The sequence below is a fragment of the Amphiprion ocellaris genome, chromosome 2, assembly GCF_022539595.1.
Source record: "Amphiprion ocellaris isolate individual 3 ecotype Okinawa chromosome 2, ASM2253959v1, whole genome shotgun sequence".
NCBI lineage: Eukaryota > Metazoa > Chordata > Actinopteri > Pomacentridae > Amphiprion > Amphiprion ocellaris.
In genome coordinates, this window is record NC_072767.1 from 3,478,169 (window position 1) to 3,503,597 (window position 25,429).

General features: G+C 38.7%; 1 protein-coding gene across 1 annotated transcript in view; it reads right to left on the reverse strand.

Moving 5' to 3' along the window:
* The window catches only part of insrb (insulin receptor b), a 147,454-nt gene that overhangs the window by 21,415 nt on the left and 100,610 nt on the right, over nt 1-25,429 (reverse strand). The window contains exons 3-11 of the mRNA XM_055017494.1: nt 24,234-24,442; nt 22,797-22,930; nt 9,884-10,023; nt 7,935-8,079; nt 7,375-7,589; nt 6,054-6,180; nt 4,815-5,065; nt 1,878-2,045; nt 610-808 (exon numbers count right to left, since the gene is read on the reverse strand). Coding sequence (XP_054873469.1) covers nt 610-808; nt 1,878-2,045; nt 4,815-5,065; nt 6,054-6,180; nt 7,375-7,589; nt 7,935-8,079; nt 9,884-10,023; nt 22,797-22,930; nt 24,234-24,442 — 1,588 coding nt within the window. The remainder of the gene's footprint in view (nt 1-609; nt 809-1,877; nt 2,046-4,814; nt 5,066-6,053; nt 6,181-7,374; nt 7,590-7,934; nt 8,080-9,883; nt 10,024-22,796; nt 22,931-24,233; nt 24,443-25,429) is intronic.

The following is a 25,429-nucleotide window of genomic DNA, read 5'->3' on the forward strand; positions in this document are numbered from 1 at the left end:
ATGAACATTCACAAAAAAATCCACCAAAATCCAGCAAATTTCACTGGATTTTGGTGGATTTTTATGTGAATGTTCTTAAAGAAAATATTGGAAGTTTTACTGATATATATGGAATCACTTTAGATATTTTTAGGATTTTTTTGGAAGATTTTTACTCATTTAAAAAAATATTTGCAAGAATTTTCTTACCAAATTTGAGGGATTTTTTTAAAAATAAAACTTTTCAGGGAAACTTTGAAGGAATTATTGGAATTTCCTTCCTGAAGGTTTTGCAAATTTTCAGAAATTTGGGGAATTTTTTGCCGAATTTTTGGATTTTTTCAGAAAAGGAAACAATATTTCTTGGTGCCTGTAAATGAGGACAACAGGAGGGTTAAAAATGTAACAATAGTTTAAAGTGGAAAAAAAAAAAAACCGACTTGGATTTTTCAGGATTTTAAACACATAGTTTATGTCAGATATTGTCAGATATTGAAAGCTTAGGTTGTTCTGAAAAAAAGGGGAAAAGCAATCACTCATAGTATGATTTCTGACTCTTTTACAGCCCCAATAAAAAAATCCAGGCGGCCCGTATGAGCCTTGGGTGTAAAAGGGTTAAGTGCAGCCCACCTGCTCTCGAACACTTCGTTGTGGAGGTAGTTCTCGAAGGTCTTGCGGTACTCGATCTCCTCCTGCTCCTTCTTCAGCTGACTGTCTGTTTTGGGGCAGGCGCAGCATTTCCCTCCCGAGGTCGGCTCGTCCGTGTGGTTCCACTTCTGCTCGTCCTCGCTGTCCAGGTGTGTAGGCGTTCGAGACGGCAGCTTCATACCTGAGCAGCAGAAACAGGTGTGAAGTCCAGACAGAGAACAGCGGAACATGGGAGATTTAGACGCGACAGAGCGTAGATGCACTGCAAAAACTCTAAATCCTACCAAGTCTATTTGTCTCATTTTTAGTCAGAATGTCTCATCCCAATTGATTTAAGATAAATTCACTAAACAAGAGACATTTCAGCAGATGGAGGGACTTGTTTTAAGACAATGCATCTTAAATATCTTGTTAAGTCAAACAATCTTGAAATTATCTTGTTTTGAGTTGAATTTTACAAGAAAACTCAAAATAAGTTTAACCCTCGTGTCGTCCTGCGGGTCCAATTAAATAAAGTTTGAAAATGTGGGAAAAAAATATATTTTCACAGTGAAACTTCTGATGTCCACATTTTCAACTTTTTTGGGAAATCTTTGATCATTTCTTGGTGGAAAAAAAGAAATAATGTTAAATATGTTTCCTAAAAACATTCACCAAAAAATCAACCAAAATCCAGCAAAATTCGCTGGATTTTGGTTGATTTTTTGGTGAATGTTCTTAAAGAAAATATTAAAAGTTTTACCGATTTATATGAAATCACTTTAGATATTTTTAAGATTTTTCTGAAAGATTTTTACTCATTTTTTGAAAATATTTTCAAAAATTTTCTTGCCAAATTTGGGGGAATTTTTTTGCTGAATTTTTGGATTTTTTTCAGACAAGTAAACAATATTTTTGGTTCCCATAAATGAAGACAGCAGGAGGGTTAAAACATCTCAAATTAGGAGGTTAGATGAAAACGAAAATCTATTTTTAAGTGAAAAACTGCTATTTTTTTTTTTTTGCATGTCTGGCTTATTTTAAGACTCCTAAACTTGACAGTCCTGGTAAAATAGAGCTTAAAATAAGTTTCCCCAGCTAATTTTAAGATCTCAATATTCTAAATATCATATCTTATTTCAAGAAATCTCACCAAGCCATTTTTCACTTGTTCTATTGGCAGATTTTTTCACTTATTTCAAGGTAAAGGTTGCTTGAAATAGGCTTTTTTCTCCTTGTTTTGAGAGGGGCATTTTTTCCAGTGTGCTAACCTTGCAGGCAGTAGTCGAACTTGTAGAGGTCGCTGTCCTCGGGCTGCTTGCGGCAGATGACCCGGTAGTGGGTGATGTTGCCGTTGGGGCTGGTGGGAGGTTTCCACTTCAGGATGATCTGAGAGGAGGAGTTGGAGGAGGAGATGGGGTCCAGAGGCACAGAGGGCTCTGAGGAGGGAGGACAGGAAGATGAAGATCAGTGCTGAGGATGACTTAAAGTCCTGTGTAACCTCCTGAACCTGACTTTACCACCACAGCTGCTCCCAGGAGTCCTCCTACTGTCATATTTCACTCCGGTGCAACATCAACACCTGAAAACACGTGTGTTGTGAATATTTCTGTACCTTTACAAGACTCTGTAAGCTGTAATTACTTTCTGCATGAAGAAGAATCTGGGCAACGTCAATGTTTTTCAACTTGTAGAATAACTTGTGCAAAACCTAGACTTTAATTTTGACATCATGTGTATTTTTCATCTTTTCAATGTTTAATGAAGGATATTAACACATGGAAAAACAATAAAACTACCTGTAATGTTTAGTAATCTGAGCAATAGATTGTTTTAATAGATAAAAGAGCATCGCTCCTCCATGCTCTACAAGTATGACAAGAAAACTACAACTACACTGTACAAAAAACTAAAAAAAAAAGCAATAATCCAGCAGCCGAGGAGCCAAAAAATACTGGAAAATAGCAGCATTATGAAAATACAGTAACTTTCCACAATTAAAATACACTTTATGGTCCTAATTTTGAAATAATGTGTATTTTTCGACTTTTTAATGTTTCATAAAGGATACTTACACATGTAAAAACAATGAAATTACTTCTATAATATATAATCATCAGAGAGAGAGACATTGTTTTAATAGATAAAAGATGCATATGATATGTATTTTGTCGGATCAACAGTGCATAAAAAGTAATAATCCAGCAGCTGAGGAGCCAAAAAATACTGAAAAATCACAATATTATGAAAATAATGTAACTCTCCACAATTAAAATACACTTTATAACCATTTTTTTAAGGATATTAACGTGTAAAAACAATGAAATTGCTTAGAATGCATAATAATCAGAGAGACAGATTGCTAGAATAGTTAAAAGAGCATCTCTCCTTCATGTTCTACAAGTTTGACAAGAAAATTAGAACTACACTGTAGAAAAAAACTCAAAAAAAGTAATAATTCAGCAGCCAGGGGACCAAAAATTACTAGAAAATAATGAAAACCAATCATTTCATAAAATATGGTAATTTTCAATAATTAAAATACCTCCTCTAATGCTAACTTTACATATCATGTGTATTTTTTTGGCTTTTTAATGTTCATTTAAATGTGCAAAAACAATTAAATCACCTATAAATTGACCTATAATACATAATAATCACATAGATAGAAGTAAAAAAACTCTATTTTTGCAGATTACCAACACTTATGGATACTAAACGCTGATTAAAACACATTAATTCAACATCTATGTTATAAAACTTGTGCAATTACATAAGATATCTCCTTTTAGACACTACACATATCAAAGGATTGTCTTATTTTATCTTATTTAACTTGAATGAAAGCAGGCGATGCAGTGCAGGTTATAAAACACAACAACAGCTCATCTTTTACTGGACAACAAGGTTATGTCACTTGGAGAGATTCGTCCAAATACAGCCAAGTTCACATTCTTAATATGTTATAAAATCAAACAAACGGTGCAACGAGCAGAGGTTTTGCTTTTCCCGTCAGGCTGGTGATGTTCAGGAGAAAGCAGAGGAGGAGGAGGAGGAGGAGGAGGAGGAGGAAGATCGCTGCTCAGCAAACACAGATGTAAACAACGCAGACGGGAAAACATGCAAACACGCTGCAAATTATTTACGAGGAAGGAAACGCATTCAGGACATTTGTTTTGCCTCGACGGCTGACATCTGAGAGGCGAACGGTGAGGCGAGTTCCACATAGCCGGGCTTTATTTGAGTAAACCGGCTGGACAACAGACTAAAACCCCCACATGACACAAAAGAGGTGCCTGATGGGAGTTACCAAGCCTCATTTGACGCTTCTTCTGCAGAAAACAGACCAACGACGTGTTCATGACTTCACTCAGACGAACAGTTTGTTATAGTGGAGAGCTATGAAGAGTTATTTATTACGGTAGAGACGTGCTGATACTGCTAAAGACGCAACAGAGAAATGCTGTTTATCATGTAAGTTAACCCTCCTGTTGTCCTCATTTATGGGCACCAAAAAATTTTGTTTCTTTGTTTGAAAAAAATTAAAAAATACAGCAAAAAATTCCCCAAATTTCTGAAAATTTGCAAAACCTTCAGGAAGAAAATTCCAATAATTCCTTAAAAGTTTTATTTAAAAAAAAAAAAAAATCCCCCAAATTTGGCAAGAAAATTCTTGTAAATATTTTCAAAAAACAAGTAAAAATCTTCCAAAAAATCCTAAAAATATCTAGTGATTACATATATATCAGTAAAACCTCTAATAGTTTATTTAAGAACATTCACAAAAAAATCAACCAAAATCCAACAAAATTCGCTGGATTTTGGTTGTTTTTTTGTGAATGTTCTTAAAGAAATATATTTTTTTAAACATTTCTTTTTTTCCACCAAAAAATGTTCAAAGATTTCCCAAAAATGTTGAAAATGTGGCCATCAGAAGTTTCACTGTGAAAATATATCTTTTACCACATTTTCAAACTTTAAAACAGATCAATTTTGACCTGCAGGACGAGACTAGAGTCAAGGCTCAACACATTAATCTCACTACATAGTACACTGCTCATGTGTTTGGGTTAAAAAAAACTACATGTAAAGCTCCGTAACTAGGATTTTCTGTTTAATTTCTTCATGATCCAACAGCAGAGTCACACATTCTCATCCAAACGTTCTCCCAAGCAAAGCAGTGAAACCTCTGATGTGTTCTGACTCACTGGAGGCGTTGGTTCGGACGTAGATGATCTCGCTCTTGGCTCCGTGGACCTGGTGCTCGTCGGACGCAGACAGCTGGGTTTTCACCATGATGGCGTACTGGGTCCAGGGCTTCAGCGGTCGGATCAGGTGGCCCGGATCCTCGCCCTTCTTGCCTTCCGTGGGGCGAGACGGCGGGTCGACGTCGGCGATCGCCCAGCTGTTGGATCCGCAGGCGTCCTGTCCGTCGAACTCCGTCACGTTCTTATACGGCCTGAAGGAGACGGAAGAAAAAAGTAGATCAGTGGGTGGAAATGAAGCAGGAGTAGGCAGAAGGACGACGTGGAGTGATGAGACGAGAGAAGAAGCGATAATTAGAAGGAAACAAATGCAAAAACAGACAAATAACAAGGAAGTAAGACATCTCCGAATGGATTCTAAATAGACAGCAGGTCAGAAATTTACTTGGAAGTCAAATTATTAAGTGTATTAAAGACGATAAATAGAGTTTTCAAGGTGATTCTGCATTCTGTAGGTCCTTAACCCTCCTGTTGTCCTCATTTATGGGCATCAAAAAATATTGTTTCCTTGTCTGACAAAAATCCAAAAATTCAGCAAAAAAATTCCACGTTTCTGAAAATTTGCAAAACCTTCAGGAAGAAAATTCCATTAATTCCTTCAAAGTTTTCCTCAAAAGTTTCATTTTAAAAACAATCCCCCAAATTTTGGAAGAAAATTCTTGTAAATATTTTCAAAAAATAAGTAAAAATCTTCCGAAAAAATCCTAAAAATATCTAAAGTGATTCCATATATATCAGTAAAACTTTCTTTAAGAACATTCACATAAAAACCAACCAAAATCCAGCGAAATCCACTGAATTTTGGTTGTTTTTTTCTGAATGTCCTTAAGAAACATTTTTTACATTTCTTTTTTCCCACCAAAATGTTCAAAGATTTCCCAAAAATGTTGAAAATGTGGACATCAGAAGTTTCACTGTGAAAATATTTTAAACTTTAAACGGGTCAATTCTGACCTGCAGGATGACACAAGGGTTAAGTTATGTTTCCTGTTTTGATCGAACATCACAACCAGGTTCAGACTGAACTTCAGATACTAACTCTCTGTTGTGTTTTCCTGCTTAATTTATTACGTCATGATCGGTGGCGTCAAAGGAAGCTCTGAGGTCAAGAAAACCCCAGAATTCCTCACTAGTATTGATTAAATTTTGTTTTGCAATCCACTTTGCTTGTGATTTACGTACGCCTCTTTGTAGAGAACCATAAATCCCAGCAGGTCTCTGAAGTCCAATGGCCAGAACTGCTCCCACTTCAGCATAATCATGTTGGACGTCGTCTTGATCAGGTTGAATTTCAGCAGCTTCGTCTCACCTGAGGAACAAAATGGAACAAAACTCAGCACAGGCGTTTGGTAAACTGGTCTCAAGCCCAAAAACCTCATTATAGAGAGCTTTTATTTAGTCCTGGACCAGTGTGATCTCCTTAACGGTCTGTATTTTTTTGCTCCTGTCATGATTTTCACCACTGTGGGCTCATTTTTCACTGCAATATGAAGTCCTGAATCGCTCTGGAAACGGAACAACCATGACTAGAAGTAGAAAGGACTCAGAAATGTCTTCTGTGCAGTATGACACAGCTATAATGCCACATTTTATAGAAATCTATCTGGTATGTGTACACACTGCCTGCAGTTCAGCCAGGAAGTCATTTATTTTTTGGCTCATGACTGTGGGTCACAAATATAGCAAGTTGTGACTTTTCAGTTGCTCCAGGGAGTGAAGAATTTTTAGATTTTTACAGAATCTAGCTATTTCAAACCGTTTATTTTTGGCATTTTTTTTAAAAAATAAGACTATTTTGATTGAATATCATGATTTTAAGCTTTTATTGGGTAAATTTCATTTTAAATGAAAGTGAAAGTCACAAATGATGAGGATCTTTAGAACGCTGAAAATCAGACGATTCTCTCAGTGTTTACAGTTCATTTGCATTTTAAACTTAATGGCAGATTTTGGGGTCCAGAGGGCTAAAGCTGTCTGTCTACCGTTATTAAATCTGTGCAGTATGACACAGTTATAATGCCACATGTGACAGAAATTAAAAAAAATTAGTGTTGCCTATCTGGTACGTGTAAACACTTCCTGCAGTTCAGCCAAAAAGTCACAGATTTTTTTGGCTCATGACTGTCGGTCACATAGAGAAATTCGCTGGATTGTGGTAGATTTTTCGTGAATGTTCTTAAAGAAACATTTTTTTTCCACCAAAAAATGTGGCCATCAGAAGTTTCACTGTGTAAATTGTTTTTTTCCCACATTTTCAAACTTTAAAACGGGTCAATCCGACCCGCAGGACGACACGAGGTTTACATTTGAAATTTAAATTTTTCTGAAAAAGTTTTGTGCATTTAATCTAGAGATGACCTGCACCAAAACTTTAATGCTTTTCTACAAACTTTAGGTTGCGCACATTTACTGAAGGAGGAATATCTTCTTTATATTGTACAGAAGTGTGCTGCACAAAAACCAAACTAACGGTCAGTACGGTGTAAAAGCATCGTCATCTTACAGGAGGCCTGGTCTCCGTTGTTGCGGACGGCGATGTCGTTCTTCTGATTGCGCTCCTTGGTTCCCGTCACTTGCTCCATCTTGCTGATTTCGGACATGCACAGTTTGGAGTTGTAGTGGAAGAACATGCGGCCTCGCTGGATGGTCAGATTGTGTTTGGACCAATCCCACAGCTCACGGAGGTTCTGGTTGTCCAGCGCGTAGAAGGCATAACTACTGCAGGAGACGGAGAGAAGGAAAATACAGGAATTAATCACAATGTAGGACATGAAGACAGAGGAGAAGGGACGGGGATCAAGTTAAAATTTTATGGTGCATTTGCATGAGTGCATTATTTGGTTGTTTCGGTGGAACATGAGTGAGAAAACGAGTTTATGGGGGCGATCTCAGGCAACTTCCAGGAAAATGTCAGCAAAATGACTATATTTTCGGGTCAAATTACTTTAAATTTTGCTTTGCTGTTTATCTTTGCATCCAAAATACGCAAATTATGATCAGTATTCAAGGCTGATGATGATGAGGTGGAGGAGGAGGTGTAACCAAAGACAGCAGAGGACTTACTCTCCCTCCAGATGCTCCCCTCTGATGATGCGAAGTTTCCGGAGGAAGGACAGTGAGACCAGAGCGTAAGCCCTGCGAACAGTCAGGTAGCCGGTGATCTCCTCAATCTGACCCAGACTGGCCTCCAACTCTGCTGCTATGTTGTCTGCAAGGAGGAAGACAGTTGGAATAAAATGCTTTACTGAAAACTGGGATAAATGACATGAAATATGCAATAATGCTGCTTCATGAGTCCTCACAGTGGTACAATACCTGACATTCACGAGACACTGGGTGATATAAATATACCTACAAGGCACTAACAAGACTGGATCTAAACTAACAGCAGCTTATCAAACTGTTTAAAAAACCAAAAGCTAATTTTCCTTATGACACTGCAGCAGCTGTGACGGCGCTCCAACCTGTCTAATGATTTACCTGCAGCTGATAAACTGTGACTCTGTGTGACGGCTCACCTGTCTGATACGAAGAAAAGTTCACGGTGACCTGTTCCATGCTGATTATTTATGATTATGAGTGTTTAACAAGGTTATTGACGCTCACATGGATCCTGATGCTGCAGGTTTTTAATAAACTCAGAGGAAAACTCCTAGAAACAGCTGGAAGCGACAAATTAAACTTAAGATTTTTATTTTAACGGACATTTCAGTGTGTAATAGATGTAAAATTGTAGTGTAAATTGAATGAGAAAATGCATACTGTGATGGGCAAACTGTGTCTTTTGCTCTTTTGTGATGTCTCGGGACCAATATTAGTAAAATAACAACATCCCACATGCAAAAATGTGCTCAACTCTCTTGCTTTAGAGACGCTCACATGCATCGTGCTGCAGGTTTTTAATAAACTCAGAGGAAAAACTTCTACAAACAGCTGGAAGCAACAAATTAATGTTAATGTCTTCTGACAAAACTGATTCTGAACAGTCGATTTACTGCAGTCAAGTTTGATTTTTAGGGACATTTCAGTTTGTAGCTTAACAAATGTGAATGAGAAGGGTGTTATGTAGTGTTTAAATTGTAATTTTTGCTTTCTGTGGTGTTTGTGGACCTGATTATATAAATTTTTGGTAAAAATCATTAATAAGAGCTGTTGGTGTGTGGTTATATGGACATTGCATTGCAGTTTGTAACCTAATAGATGTGGAAATTGCAAGGAAAAGTGAAGGAGGAAAGTGTTTTGTGATCTTCAAACTTTGCCTTTTGCTCTCTTGTGATGTTTCCGGACCAATATTGGTAAAATAACAACATCCCACATGCAAAAATGTGCACAACTCTGTTGCTTTAGAGACGCACTTATTGATCCTGCTGCAGGTTTTTAATAAACTCAGAGGAAAAACTTCTACAAACAGCTGGAAGCGATAAATTAAAGTTTATGTCTTATAAAAAAAACTGATTCTCAACAGTCATTTTATTGTGGTCAAGTTTAATTTCTATGAACATTTAAGTTTGTAGCTTAATAAACGTGAATGAGAACGGTGTTATGCAGTGTTCAAACAGTTTAATTTTTGCTTTCTGTGGTGTTTGTGGACCTGATTATTTTAGTTATTGGTAAAAATCATCAATATGAGCTGTCTACGTCTGTTTTATGCACATTGCAGTTTGTAGCCGAATAGATATGGAAACTGCAGGGAAAAGTGAAGGAGGAAAGTGTTTTGTGACCTTCAAACTTTGTCTTTTGCTCTCTTGTGATGTTTCTGGACCAATATTGATGTTGAAATATGAAGAAAATCTTCCCTAAACTGCATCACATAACTCAAAGTATGGTTGTCGTAACTTTTACAGAAAAGTGAGCAGGATGTTTCTGGAGGCGATCGGTTGTAGTCAGATTAACAGAATAGACTGGATGTCTGAGAGGGCTGTGGACTGAGAAACCTAATAACAGAGGAAGAAGTAAACAGGGAAACGGAGCTGCAGGAGGCCAGGCGGGGGGTGAGGTGTAGTAGTACTCACTCCCTCCTCGGATCTTGATGATCATGTTGCCGTGGAGAACAGTGCAGCCTCTCAGGGCCTGAGCCGAAGTCACCGAGTCGATCGTCTTGTTCCCCACGCACAGCTTAGGACAGAGGCCAGCGCACGGCGAACACGTCAACCTGCAAAGAAACACGTCAGAGATTAGATGGACGCGACACACGAGGTGAAGGCGTGTTTATGTGTGTGTCAGTGTTCACAGCAGTCAGGCCTTCTGGAGACGCATCGCAGAGCAACCCGACCGGTTTCACAGAAAGGAAAATAAAAAAATACCACAAATGTTTGTGAGCGCAGTTATCAGAGATGGAATGGAGCAGGATCGAATGGTATGAGGCAGGAATGCTGGCGACGGGCTGGTATGGCGTGGGCCGGGACCGGGGATGACGTGGTGATTTCGAACAACAAGGCCCAATCTGTTCACTGGAATTTAAGATACACATTTCTTCCATTCGGATTTTCGTACGCAGGCAGATTAATATTCGAGCTTGTTATGTGTTTGATCTGTTGCTTGCTTTAAACACAAATCAAATGTAGGACAATTTGAACACATCATTTACTTGAGTTCACTTTTTGTCAAACAAATATTTTCTTGTACAGTTGTAAAGATCATGTACATCAGTATGTCAGTCTTTAGTTTCTAATGATTCCTATAACTCTGAATGATCTGTGATGGAATCGTTGACACATGAATCTTTGTCACAAAAAATCAGTCGCACATTTTGGTTCTTTCATAGATGGATAGATGGAAGGTCTTCTGAAAATAAGAAGAAATCTGCTGGATCAAAAATATACATACAGCAGTTCTGATATTCGGTTAAATGTCAACCTCAACAAGGTGATTTTCAAGCCTCTGGTTGCTTCTTTGACCACTCTCCTTGACACAATTTGTGCAGTTCCACTAAATTAGTTGTCTTTCTGACTGGCTTTGAATCAGGACTTTGGGGAGACCAGTTCAAAACCTTCATTCTAGCCTGATGGAACCATTTCTTTACCACGTCTGATGTGTGTTTGGGCTCATTGTGCTGTTGAAATATCCAACTGTGTCCAAGATCAACCTTCTGCTGATGGTTTTAGGTTTTCCTGAAGAATGTGGAGGTAATCCTCCTTCTTCATTGTTCCACTTACTTTGTGTAAAGCTCCAGTTCCACAGAGCATGATACTGTCACCACCATGCTTGATGTAGGTTGGTGTTCTTTGGGTTAAAAAAAGACCTGCCCAAGACAGTCTGAAACCAGTGCTCAAATAGTCTAAAACCAGAGCAAAACCCAGATCAAAACCAAGCATCAACTACCCCTAAAAAAGTCCAAGACCAGCCCAAGACAATCTAAAAACTAGTGCTAAACCAGGACCAGATCCAGTGTGAAATAAATCCTAAAACAACTCTAAACCACATCCAAAACCAGCCCAGAACCAAGACTGAAACCAAACATAAGCCAGTCCAACATACAGTCTGAAATCAATCCCAAAAAAATGTCAACAGCCAGTGCAAAATCAGGACCACAACCAAACCTAAACTACTTGTACAAAGTCCAAGTCCCACCAAAGACAATGTAAAACCAGTCCTAAGCCAGGACCAAGTCCAATGTGAAATAAATCCTAAACCAACTTTAAATCACATCTAAAACCAGGAGAACCAAGACTGAAATCAAACATACACCAGTCCCAAGAAAGTCCACAACCAGTCCAACATATTGTCTGAAACCAGTCCAGAAGCTCTTCCAGAAAGCCCCACAGCATGATACTGCCACCACCATGCTTGATGGTAGGTTTGGTGTTCTCTGGGGATAAAGACCTCACCTTCTCTCCCCCAAACATATTTCTGCTCAGTTTTTGTTCCATCTGATCACAGAACTTTCCTCCAGAAGGTCTTTTCTTTGTCCATGTGATCAGCAGCAGACTTGAGTGGAGCTTCAAGGTTCTGCCTCTAGAGGAAGAACTCGCACAGCATTCATTCAATCACTAATTTAGAGAAAATTACGAGTTAGAGGAATCGTCCTAAACTCAAGACTGCCATGATATACTTTAAAAGTTGTACGTAAATGTTGTTCACAACTGTAAAAGATGTGTTAGCAATCTAAATGAACTGATAGGAAGTGTGAGGTTTCTCCAAGGTAGACAATTCACTCAATAAGCTGAGGTAAATCTGTATAATTATCTCGATTAATTTGATAAGTCCCGTAATAAATCCATAGGCTTCCAGGAGTGGAATCAGATTGCACAATCTCTGAGCAACATCTGCGCCTGCTTGATTTTTAGTAACACAGCAATCGCTTACAACAGGAACGACAAAGCGACTGAAACACCAGCTGCAGCTCCCGACAGACATTCCTCTGTTTTTTCTCTCGGCTCTGTTAGAGACATCCTCACAATCACAACCACACATATGCAGAGCAATGAGGCCTCGACAGCAGCCTTTCAGGAAATTCATCCACAAAAGGCTGCACAGAGAAAAGGGACCCTTGAAGCCCTTTCAAAAGAACATAATCCCCCTTTTAACTTCGCCCGCAGCCTTAAAAATTCCGCATCTTGGTTTGTTTTTGTCGGGAATAACTTCAACGCGTCGCTTCTGAAACCAGTGGTTTACTATTTACGGGAGAGGCACGTAAATTGGGGCAAATTTGTCATCTAATTTGCCGCAAATCAGATTAGCGCAGACGACGGAACGGGGTCATTAGATAAATTTGGAAGCATCCCAATCAGAGTTTCAGCTCTCCGGGTTGACATCAAACAAGGCACCTTTTTAAAGCAGCGCCTGTGCCCCAGGAACCGCTAACAAAGGATGCTGTTGTTCCCCGCCGGGACCATGCAAGCTCCGCATGAACTGCCATTTGTAAGCTCGCTCTGCTTTAATTCTTTGTTTATGCAACTCTTATTATAATCCTCCTCTCCAGGAAGCAACCACACGTACACATGGTTACCCAAATTGCGCCCCGGCTTCCCCCCCTGCGCCTGAAGCAGCCGGGCAATTTACCAAACACTCCCAGGGGCGCCGTTCTAGTCGTCGTCTGGCTTTTGCCCTCCACCCCGGCCGATCCAAATGACCTATTACACACCAAAGCTCCTCCTAGTTTCCATCTTATCAAGCTTTTAATAATTCACATCAAATCATTGTTTCCCCTCCACGACTTCTGAGTGAGTGGAAACGCCTTAAGAGCAGAAACTCAGGGATGTTTTCTCGTGTGTCCATCCGTCTCCCACATGGAAAATCGTATATTCAGCGTCTCAAAAAGTAACGCTCTAGTTGCAGTGCAGAAAGGGAGAATGTTTTGGGCCGTTGTAGTGAAAAACACAGACACTCGGGCAGACAGAACGGCTCTTAAAGGGACAGCGTTTATCTGTCCGGCTGAACTCTGTGACTTGGGCCTCGACGTCTGCTAGAACCATCCAGAACGGAGGCCGCAGCTGACACTCGGGTTTGGTTTCGGACCAGGCCTGGAAGAACCAAACCACGCACACACAGCTGTAGTAGTGTGGCGTTGCAGCGTCCGGGAAAGATGAGCAAACCGTGTTCGTGCAGTTAGCGACGGCCAAATGCGGAGAAACAAACAGCAACAGAGGAACATGCAGAGGAAATACACTTGGAGGTAAATTGTATGTAAAAAAAAAAAAACAAAAAACTGTCAGTCCTTCAAAATACTGAATCTTTCCTGCATGCAAATTTATAATTTGCATAATTTCACAAATACAGGACAGTGGGAGCCACCATCCAGAACAAAAACACAAACCTTTGGGTGTCAGTGCTGACCGGTAGGTGTGTGTCTCCATGTTGTGTGTTGACTGGATGTGTGTGTGTGTGTGTGTGTAGCTTCTGCCAGACTAAGCCACTGTAATGACGCTTGTTCTTGCTATAACCAAAACACAGCAGCAAAAACACACACACACACACACACACACACACACACACACACACACACACACACACACAGAGTGATGTTGCAACGGCAGCAGGACGTCTGATTCTGATGGGAAAGTCTTGTTTAACCCTCCTGTCGTCCTGCAGGTCAAAACTGACCCGTTTTAAAGTTTTTTAATTTTAAATATTTTCACAGTGAAACTTCTGATGTCCACATTTTCAACATTTTTGGGAAATCTTTGAACATTTTTTGGTGGACAAAGAGAAATGTTAAAAATGTTTCTGAAGAACATTCACATAAAATCAACCAAAATTCAGCACAATTCGCTTAAAGAAAATATTAGAAGTTTTACTGATATATATGGAATCACTTTAGATATTTTTAGGATGTTTTTGGAAGATTTTTCTCATTTTTTGAAAATATTGACAAGAATTTTCATGTCAAATTTGGGTTTTGTTTTGTTTTTGTTTTTTTAAATAAAACTTTTAAGGGAAACTTTTTAGGAACTTAAAAATTTTCTTCCTGAAGATTTTGCAATTTTCAGAAATGTGGGGAATTTTTTGATGAACTTTTGGATTTTTTTTCAGACCAGGAAACAATATTTTTTTGGTGCCTGTAAATGAAGACAACAGGAGGGTTAATCGTGTGCTGCAAAAGTTTAGATGTTTATCCATCACGCTGCACCATTGGGGGAGGCGTCTGATTGGTTGGACGACCATCCATGCACTCATTACCTACACACTGATTAATACTCATTAGGGTCACGTGGGGCTGGAGTCTATCCCGGCTGACTTAAGGCTGGGTTCTGCTTTCTGTACGAACGAGCCGTGCGAAAATGAGACTCTTGGAAATCTGCTGGAGAGAACGTGTCTGACTTTATACTGCATGCGGCATCTGCTTCCAACCTGCAGGGGGCAGCGTATTGCAAAGGAGAAGAGCAGAAGAATTTGCCATCGTTTAAACCACTTACAACATGTCGTTTTACCGAATAGCTGCATTTCACACCATGAATTGTTCCCAGTTACCACGGTGATCTCTGTGTGATGAATCCTATAAATGCCTGGATTTCTGAACTTCTGCTGCTAGGAGCTCCTGTTCTTCCACCAGTTTTCCGCGCTCTCCGTCTGTGTAGTTAGAAAAATTTGGAGGTGCATGACGTGGAAATTTTCCACTTGAGAAGGGAAGTGTGAGGGGGCGTGGCTGCTAAAATGACGTAATTTGTCCGCACGGAGCTGCATGGACCTCGCAGAAGCAGTAAGCATAAAACAAGCTTTAGGGTGAAGGTAGGGGACACCTGGACAGGTAACAGTCTATCACAGGGTGTAGTGGAATATTTTTTGGCTACAATGTGCTAAAAATAAGAGATGATACAATTATGACAAATGCTCTTAGACTAAAGACCAGAGGTAAAACATATGTACTCAAAACGAAATGGTGTAAACTTAAGGTATTATAACATTTAACATATATTGGAATAATATGCATGAAATCTATCACAAAATAATAAGATAAGATGTGGAGCAAAAAATCTGAACATGTCTGGACATGTTTTCTCTAAAAGATGACCTAATGATAACATAATGTGCATGTCTTCTGTAAAGTGAGATCTCGGGTGAAATATGATCACCTGACGTCATGATCTGACCAACAGATCGAGGAAAGTATAATGGTGTCAGAACTGTCACTCCTATCATACGCCCTATAGGCGTGGAAAAATGACCAACGCTCACAGCATAAAAGACGGTGCACGGCTCAGTTTCTTCAGTTCTTCTTGGGGTGTTATCACTGCTGAGAATTACTCCTGGATTTTTTGTAGACAAATAAATCCTGCTACTCTCCCAACGCTGACATCTCTTGGTGGTTTTCTGAAGATCTGAACACGGTCAAGTCGTAGACTCTGGCCTTGATTTGGAACTTAGTTTACACTTCATCAAGGGCTATATATGAGGTGCTTTTCCAATAGCCCCTACTCGGCTCGGCTCGGTTCAGGTCGTTTTCCGTTACACTGAGTACCTCCTCATCGTGGGTGGAGTCATCGTAGAACGGCGGCCCGGAAGTCCCTCAACGTCGTTTGTGTGCGACACAAATGCAACACAACAATGGAGGATATCTCAAGATGTCCTTCCCCACGCGATACCTCGGACTTCCTCCAGAGGATCCAAACAAGAATGAAACATATTTACTAACCATCTTTAAGGCTGCCAGCAGAAAGCTATCACAAGATGCTGGCTTCAAGAACACGGCCCATCTGTGGACACCTTTATAAATACTGTCAATCAGTTACATCACATGGAGCAGATCACTTATAATCTGAGGCTACAGAAGGACATACGGGAATGATATCGGGAAAAATAGATCCTTTTCTTAGCCCAGTAACCTGAAAAACTCTATCTGCTTTAACCCGGATAGCAGGTGTATACACAGACACATCTATAGTGTGTGAATGTGCAGATGGGTAGACAAATGAGGGTGACTGTATGTATTTATTCTATTTTTTTCCTATCTAAGCTGTGACTCCATGACCTTGTTGTTTGTGTGATGTATGTTTAACTATGTTTGCAATAAAAATGAGAAAAATAAAGTTTAAAAAAACACAACAGTGGAGGACATGGAGGCTGATCGGTCTGTGGCTTTCTGTCAGATTCAAAGTAAAAGAAGAGAGTCAGAGAAAGCTGAGGGCGGCGAGTCGGAATGAAAAATGATGGGTTGGTTTTGGTGAAGGAGTCGCTCTGGTGTGTCGTCACTCCCTGTCCAATCAGTGGCCTGCACTCTGTAGACGTCACATTATCAGCTCCACTCAGCTCGCTGGGAACCCCGGCCCAGTAGGAACTAAAACAGCAGCTGGAACCAGGAACTACGTCCTGATGGAAAACCTCACAAACCCAGTAGAGCCGAGCAGGTGCTGGTGGAAAAGCGAATCTAGAGATAAAACAATCACACTCACATTCACACCTACGGACAGTTTAGACTTACAAATTAACCCCAGCTTGTTTCTGAACTGTGGGAGGAAGCTGGAGGAAAACCACGCATGCACAGGGAGAACATGGAAACTCCATGCAGAAAGATCCACGGCTCAGGCTGGGATGCAGACTTCTTACTGCAAGGCAACACTGCTAACCACCGATCCACTGTGCAGCCGTTGCTTTGAGCTACAATTCTACAATTTCATTTAGCCTTTATCCAAAGCGACGTACACTACCATTCAAAAGTTTGGGGCCACTTAGAAATGTCCTTATTTTTGAAAGAAAAGCAGTTTTTTTCCAGCGAAGGTAAGGCCGGGATGCGAACCACCAAGCCACTGTGCAGCGCCATACAGCCGGAGCTATAAAGAAAAACCTCGAGCTGCACTGAGAACAAGGAATCCTGCGGCATCATCCCACCTGCCCCCAGAGACAAGGTGCATCCAGGAGAGTTGAGGTTTTGTTTAGAAGGCAAAGCTGCACACAGCAAATATCGATTTTTTTGTGTGTTTATTGTGTTTTGTATAAAGTTAACCGATAGATAAAAACTATTCATGACATTATGCTGGAGTGCTGCACTGTGCAAAACACATAAATAACACACAAGCGCACACACTCTGGTTTCATGCCTCTGGGTGCATGACTGAGACTGAAAGCAATGTTCTTTTATAATCCCTGCAGGGCAACAACATGCAGCAGAAAGTCAGCTTCTCTCCTGCACACACACACACACACACACACACACACACACACACACACACACACACACAGCTGGGATATATACACTACTGTTCAAAAGTTTAGGGTCACCCAGACAATTCCACGTTTTCCATGAAAACTCCCACTTTTCTCCATGTGCTAACATAACTGCACAAGGGTTTTCTAATCATCAATGAGCCTTTCAACACCATTAGCTAACACAATGTAGCATTAGAACACAGGAGTGATGGTTGCTGGAAATGTTCCTCTGTACCTCTATGGAGATATTCCATTAAAAATCAGCTGTTTCCAGCTACAATAGTCATTTACCACATTAACAATGTCTACACTGGATTTATCATTCATTTAATGTGATCTTCTTTGAAAAAAAAATGCTTTTCTTTCAAAATTAAGGACATTAAGTGACCCCAAACTTTTGATCAGTAGTGTATATACTCACACATACACATGGTTGTGATATATACCTTCCATTTCCACTCTGTACACTATAGTGTGTAGTATTTACCCAACAAACACACAGTATCTCTGTATGTATATATTTCTCGCCGCCTGCACCTGGAATAGTCGCCTCCTCCCTGAGCGACCGAACACTTTATGGGGAACAAACCCGCGCTGTCGCAAACACGCTCTGAACACATAAACACTTACATGCATGTATGCACAGGCACACACAAATATATATGCAAAAACACACGGCGCTGCAAAGGTACACCAGAAACACACAAACACCATCAATCATCCGGCCACCTGTGGCTTCGCTGATGCACATATCTGCAGCTCCCGACACTGAACGGCTCCTGTTTTGTCGGATCTGCTTCGCCACAAATAGACAACAGGAATATTTCATCCGGCTACTGCGGAACGTGTTACCCCCTCTGCCCAGGCCTTATGTATGTGTTTTGAAAGCATGTAAACAGGAGCGGTTTCAAAACACATACTTGGCCACAAAACAAATACATGTCCTTCTCGTTTCGCAACAAGCTGCCGAGGCTAAACGAGCAAACCGCCGATGTTCGTCTGCCCCCCTTTTCACTACGAGCAGGAATGCAGAAGAAGGTCGTGCCCTTGGTTGCTGCACATGCAGACAAAGCTGTGAGCTAAACAAGACCAGCTGACGTTCTGCTTATACGCTGCCTGGCCAAAAAGAAAAGTCGCCACTTGGATTTAACTGAGCAAATAGGTCAGAGCTTCCATTGGATACTTACTGCAGTGATGACAACAACTTCTTTAACCCTAGCTGATGCAGGGAGGAGCTTCTCATTTCTTAAATGTTGGAAGACACATCCTGTGGTCATGGAAAGGATGTTAACCCTCCTGTTGTCCCCATTTACAGGCACCAAAAAATATTGTTCCCTTGTCAGAAAAAAATCCCAAAATTCAGCAAAAAAGTTCCCCAAATTTCTGAAAATTTTCAAAACCCTCAGGAAGAAAATTCCAATAATTCCTTCAAAGTTTCCCTAAAAAGTTTGATTATTAAAAAAAAAAAAAATTTGGCAAGAAAATTTAAAAAACGCGTAAAAAATCTTCCCAAAAAAATCCTAAAAAGATCCAAAGTGATTACATGTATATCAGTAAAACTTCTAATATTTTCTTTAAGAACATTTAGAAAAAAATCTACCAAAATCCAACGAACTTCGCTGGATGTTGGTAGATTTTTTTTCTGAATGTTCTTAAAGAGACATTTTTTTTAACATTTCTTTTTTCCACCAAAAACATTTTCCAAAAATGTGGAAAATGTGGAAGTTTTCACTGTGAAAATATAATTTTTTCCCACATTTTAAAACTTTAAAACAACACGAAGGTTAATCTGTCTCAGAAAGGTCAAATTATTGTCCTGCATCAAGCAAAGAAAACAACTAAGGAGATGAAACGACTAAAATCAGGTTAAGAACCGTCCAACACATTATTAAAACCTGAAGGATTGTGGAGAACCATCATCTTCAAGGAACAAACTCTTAGATGATCGTAGGAAACCAACAGTAGAACTCACGGCTGTTTGATAGTGAAAGTAAGAACATTTCCACAAGGATTGGGACCATCAATATAAGGTCTTGGTAGAAAATTAATCCAACTCTGGACAGAAATAAATGCTGTGACATTGCAGAAGCTTATGGAGTGAATGCGTGTCGTTCTCAGAGCTAAAGGCGGTCCAATGAAATACTAGAGCGTGCAACTTTTTTTTTGGACAGGCAGTGTGGCACGTGGCCGATGTTTTGAGCCGGTTATTATTCTAATTACAATAAAGGTGCTGCAGGATTTAACCTCTAACCGCCTTAAATGCTGATTTATCCTCGAATTCCAGACCCTGTCATGAAATACTTCCACCAAATCCTCACAATAATCAGAAATTCTTGTTGTTTCACACCAAATGAGCTGATGTGAGTCAGTCACCCAGACTCAGTAAACAGGTCTCAGACAGACGTTAAAGCCGACTTCAGGTTGCTGCTGAATAATCCATTCAATAGGAAAATAATTGGCTATTTGGTGCATAAAGGTCAAATCACGTCGTTTCACTCCACTGCACCCTGATATGCTGTTTCTGATAGAACTGGTGCTCCTTTTCTTTTACACGTAACACCAAAAAAAAAAAAAAAAAAGTTCACCAACTTTCCTAAAGCGGATGCTTCTTTGCTCTGTGATGTCCGTCTGCTGAGGCTTTGACTGGCTGCAGCTGCAGAATCACCAAGAACAGAAGGTGACGGAGTGAAAACACCAGGGACTCATTTTACAGCAGACTTATTTGCATATGAAATTACGCAGCCTGGAGCCTCTGTGGAAACTTTGTATTTGGTGCCATTTAATAACTTATCACACCAATATTACCTTTTGTTTATTCACGGTGCAGGATGTCTGTTCTGTGACTCACACAACTGAGCTTCCGACTGAAACGAGAACACTATGAAGCGTTACTAATGACAGCAAATTAAGCCTGTTTTTTAGTTTTTATAAAAGCAGGTCAAGGCTTTTAAACAATGACATCATATCCAGGCTCACTGATGCTTTTATTTTCTTTGTGAGCTCTGATTATTTATGTTTGTTGTCTGATTTTGTGGCATTTATGAATAGTTAATTGTAGAAAGTCTGTCAAAAATCACAGACGAGCAAATAAAACATCCAGGATAACACATGCACTTCAACTCTCTGCACCCAAAAACCCACCGGCGGGTTTGATCATGTGTGACTTTCAGGAAAAACAACAAAATCTAAGCTTAAAATTGGGACATTTTATCAAAACAGCTTTCATCTACATGTCTCAATCAAAAAATTGCCAAAAATAAACCTTTAGCAGTAACCAAATTCTGTCAAAAATAAAAAAATTCTGTGTTCCTCGATGCGACCGTGAAGCCCTGAGTGATTCAGCTGCAAGCAACAGTCACATGTAAAAAATGAAGGAGCCTTTCAGCTGAACTGCAGGCAGTGTTTACATAGAGCAGGTAGGAGACAGGTGAAAATGTACAAATAGCTACACATTATAGAGCAATCATTTTCTTTACAAACTTTGTAACACCTGTAAGTACTTGGAAAAATGTTTTACATGTCGATTGAAGATTTTTTAAATTTTTGTTAAATGAAAAATACAAGAAATTCAGCTTTTGTCTTTTTCATGATGTATGGCATTTTAGCTGTGGTGTACTGCACTGAGCAGTAAAGAGACAAGTAGGACAACGAAAATGTTCAAATATCTAGAATATATAGAGCCACTTTTTTTAATTACAATATTGGTAATACCTGGGTGCGCTTGTAAAAATGTTTCACATGTTGATTAATTTCTTAATTATGTTTCTAAAATAAAATATCCAAGAAGTTAAACTTTCATTTTTTCTTTTTATATGATTTATGACATTTTAACAATGTTTGGAAACAATTCAAAATGTAAGAATCCCCATAGAATATACAGCCACTAGGTTTCCAGTATTGGTAAAGTCTGTGGGCACTTGTGTTGTTGCATATGGTAATTCCAGATTTATTAATTTTGGATAAGGAAAAATCCAAGAAATTCAACTTTCATTTTGTCTTTTTTTTTTTTTAAGGATTTATGGCATTTTAGCTGTGGTATGCTGCAGTGAGCAGTAAAGAGACAAGCAAGGACATAACTGAAAATGTAGAAGTATCTCTAATATATAGAGCAATAATAAAACTAATAATAATAAACCAGTATTAGTAACACCTGTGTGCACTCGGAGAAATGTTTTACATGTTGATTTCAAATTTTTACAATTTTTGTAAATTGAAAAATCCAACAAATTCACTTTAGTTTTATACTTCTTAAACTTATTTATGGCATTTTCACTGTGGTATATTGCACCAGACATTAAAGAAGCAAGTAAGGACATCATTGAAAATGCAAAAATATATATAAAATATAGAGCAACAATAATAATAATAATCAAAAAACAAAACAATATTGGTAGCACCTGTGTGCACTTAGAAAAATGTTGCAAAGGTTGATTCCAGTTTTTAAAAATGTATGTAAAATGAAAAATTCAAGAAATTCTACTTTCTATTGTAGGATTTATGACGTTTTAGCTGTGGTATACTGCACAGAGCAGTAAAGAGACAAGTAAGTCTCTTGGAAAAATGTTCTACATGTTTATTCAAGTGTTTTAATTCAAGAAATTCAACTTTCAAATTTAGAAAAAAAAAGATTTATGGCATTTTAGCTGTAGTGATTTTACTGCACAGCAGAAATATATTAAAATATCTATAGTACATACAGCCACCATTTTTCCAGTTTTGGTAATATTTGTGGACATGTTGATTCCAGTTTGAATATTTTTGTAAAATCAAAATCCAAGAAACTCAACTTTCGTTTTTTATGGCATTTTAACTGTGTTCTGCTGCAGAGAGGGTATTTCTGAGTTCTCTCTCCTTCTAGTCATGGTGGTGCTGTTTCCATAGAGATGCAGGACTTTTTGTTGCAGTGAAAAATGAGGAAAAAACGTGACGGGCAATAAAAAAAAAAAAAAAAAAACGAGGGTAAAAGTGTGACTCCCTACAGTTCCGCTGCCTTTAGCTTATCATGACTGCTTTCATTTTTCTAAACAGTTTGTTCTCGACCCGGCTGCTGAGACTTTCAGTTCTAACAACAAACCTGGTCGCCTCTGTTTGATCAACGTCCCGGTGCCTCCATCTCCTCAGTGCAAATGTTATTGAGTGTGTTTGGTGTTTTTCTCAGGTGACGGTAGGACGGCGTGTTGTGGGCGACGGTTACATTCTGATCATGTAATGAAGGCCCCCATCAACAGAGCAGCAGTGTTGATGGTGGCGTTAGAGCTGTGTGTGTGTGTGTGTGTGTGTGTGTGTGTGTGTGTGTGTGTGTGTGTGTGTGTGTGTGTGTGTGTGTGCAGACGGCAGACGTACGTAGTGGAGGTTATAGTGGTGTATCCAGAAGGACACTCCTGGATGCAGGCCCCGTTGTGGATGACGTATTCGTAGCAGCCCGACTCGCGGTCCTGGTTCAGCTTCTTCGTCTGCTTGCACTGATTGTGGAGCTCCTGGATTCAAAAGAACAAACAAAACACATAAAAAAACATGAAATTTAGTCACAATAGGAGGAGGTTCTGCAGCATCAGAACGAGAACAGCCAGGTTCTGTAACAGTTTCATCCCCCAAGCCATCAGACCCTTGAACTCAAAATGACCCTTCTGGGCACCTGTAGTCACTGTGAATACATCACTGCTGCTACTTTTTTCACTGCACATGCAACACTGATGCCACATCTTCACTGTAAAATAAATAGGCACGGATTTGTATGTCTACAGGTGTGTGTATAGATATATATATATATATATATTTATGTGTGTGTGTATATATTTATGTATACATATTTATATATATATTTATATAGTTGTTTACATGTTTATATTGGAATTGTTTTTTAGGAAATTTTTTTGTTAGTTTTCGTATTTATCAATCCGAAGGCGAGCTTGTTGCACCGGAATTTCAGTCATAATGTGCACCAACTAGTCTATGTTCTGGCTGACAATAAAGTGGCTATTCTATTCTATTCTGTTCTATTCTATTCTATTCTATTCTATTCTGTTTTATTCTATTCTATTCTATTCTATTCTATTCTATTCTATTCTATTCTATTCTATTCTATTCTATTCTATTCTATTCTAATACCTGCAGCAGCTCTGCTTCCAGTAGATGCAGACTGAAAAACTGCCATACTCTCTTGTGAATGATGAATATTTTGTACTTTTAAAAAAAAAAAAAAAAAAAAAACTGTTTTATTTTAATCCTCATGTCGTCCTGCAGGTCAAAATTGACCCATTTTAAAGTTTGAAAATATGGAAAAAAACATATTTTCACAGTGAAACTTCTGATGTCCACATTTTCAACATTTTTGGGAAATCTTTGAACATTTTTGGTGGGAAAAAAAGAAAAATGTTAAAAATGTTTAAGAACATTCAAAAGAAATTTTGCTGGATTTGGCAGATTTTTTTGTGAATGTTCTTAAAAAAAATATCAGAAGTTTTACTGATATATATGGAATCACTTTAGATACTTTTAGGGTTTTTTTTTGAAGACTTTTACTCATTTTTAAAAAATATTGACAAGAATTTTCTTGCCAAATTTGGGGGATTTTTTAAAATAAAACTTTTAAGGGAAACTTTTAAGGATTTATTGGAATTTTCTTCGATGGTTTTGCAAATTTTCAGAAATTTGGGAAATTTTTTTGCTGAATTTTTGGATTTTTTTCAGACAAGGAAACAATATTTTTTGGTGCCCGGGTTAATAAAGGCTTATCTTAACTTTAACATAATTACCCGGGGAGCTGTAATGGCTACAAACCTGGCAGAAGTTGAAGCTGACGCAGCGCCAGCCCCTGAACACGTAGTATCCGGGAGGACATTTCTCCACGCAGGTGTTGCCGTGCTGCAGGTTCCTGCAGGCCACGCAGCTGCTGGCGTTCCCCGGCTCGGAGCAGCCGCCCAGGCACTGGTCGTGGCAGCACTGGCCCTGCAGGCTGCACGCTCCATGCTTACAGTTGTCCAAACACACTGGAGGAAGACACAAAAAGAGAAGAGAAGCGCTTAATGTCAGGTCTGCAGGTGAACTTAGACGCGTTTTACTGTGATTTACAGTAGTTTCATGGACAGGAAAAAAAAATACACGGAAAATAAAAAAAAAAAAAAAAAAGCTTGCTCATAGAGGATTTACTGAGTTCAGTGGATCAGCAGTCCCAGGTTTGATTCCCAACCACCCCGATACAGACTCAATAATTGCACGTTAATACACAGCTTTTTAAATCACATTATTATTATTTAGCACATTTTGAGTTATTTGCATTGCATACTGTGCAATTTTGCACATTTCTGCAAGTTTTATTACCTTCACATACATAAAATGTTTTCTTCTTGTTTTAAATTTGACTTATAACACTTCGCTATCCTTCTTTAAAAGTCAAATTATGAGAAAACCAATGTAGCAATAAAGCTGATTCTGATTCCTTAAGTTATAAATTAGTCATTTTAATCCTCATAATTAAAAGATTTCCAGATTTAATATTTATTACAGTCAGATATAGTTGTATTTTATATCATTTTGTAAGGTTTTAATGTTAAATATTTAAATTATTCGGGCAAATTCATATAAGTCGCACTGCGGTGTATTAACCCTCGTGTCGTCCTGTGGGTCAAAATTAACCCGTTCTAACGTTTGAAAATGTGGAGAAAAAAATATATATTTTCACAGTGAAACTTCTGATGTCCACATTTTCAACGTTTTTGCAAAATATTTGAACATTTTTTGGTGGAAAAAAAGAAATGTTAAAAATGTTTCTTAAAGAAAATATTAGAAGTTTTACTGATATATATGGAATCACTTTTGATACATTTAAGGATTTTTTGGAAGATTTTTACTCATTTTTTGTAAATATTTACAAGAATTTTCCTGCCAAATTCCTGGGATTTTTTTTTTTTTAAAAATAAAACTTAGAAGGAATTATTAGAGGTTTCTTCTTACAGATTTTGCAAATTTTCCAAAAT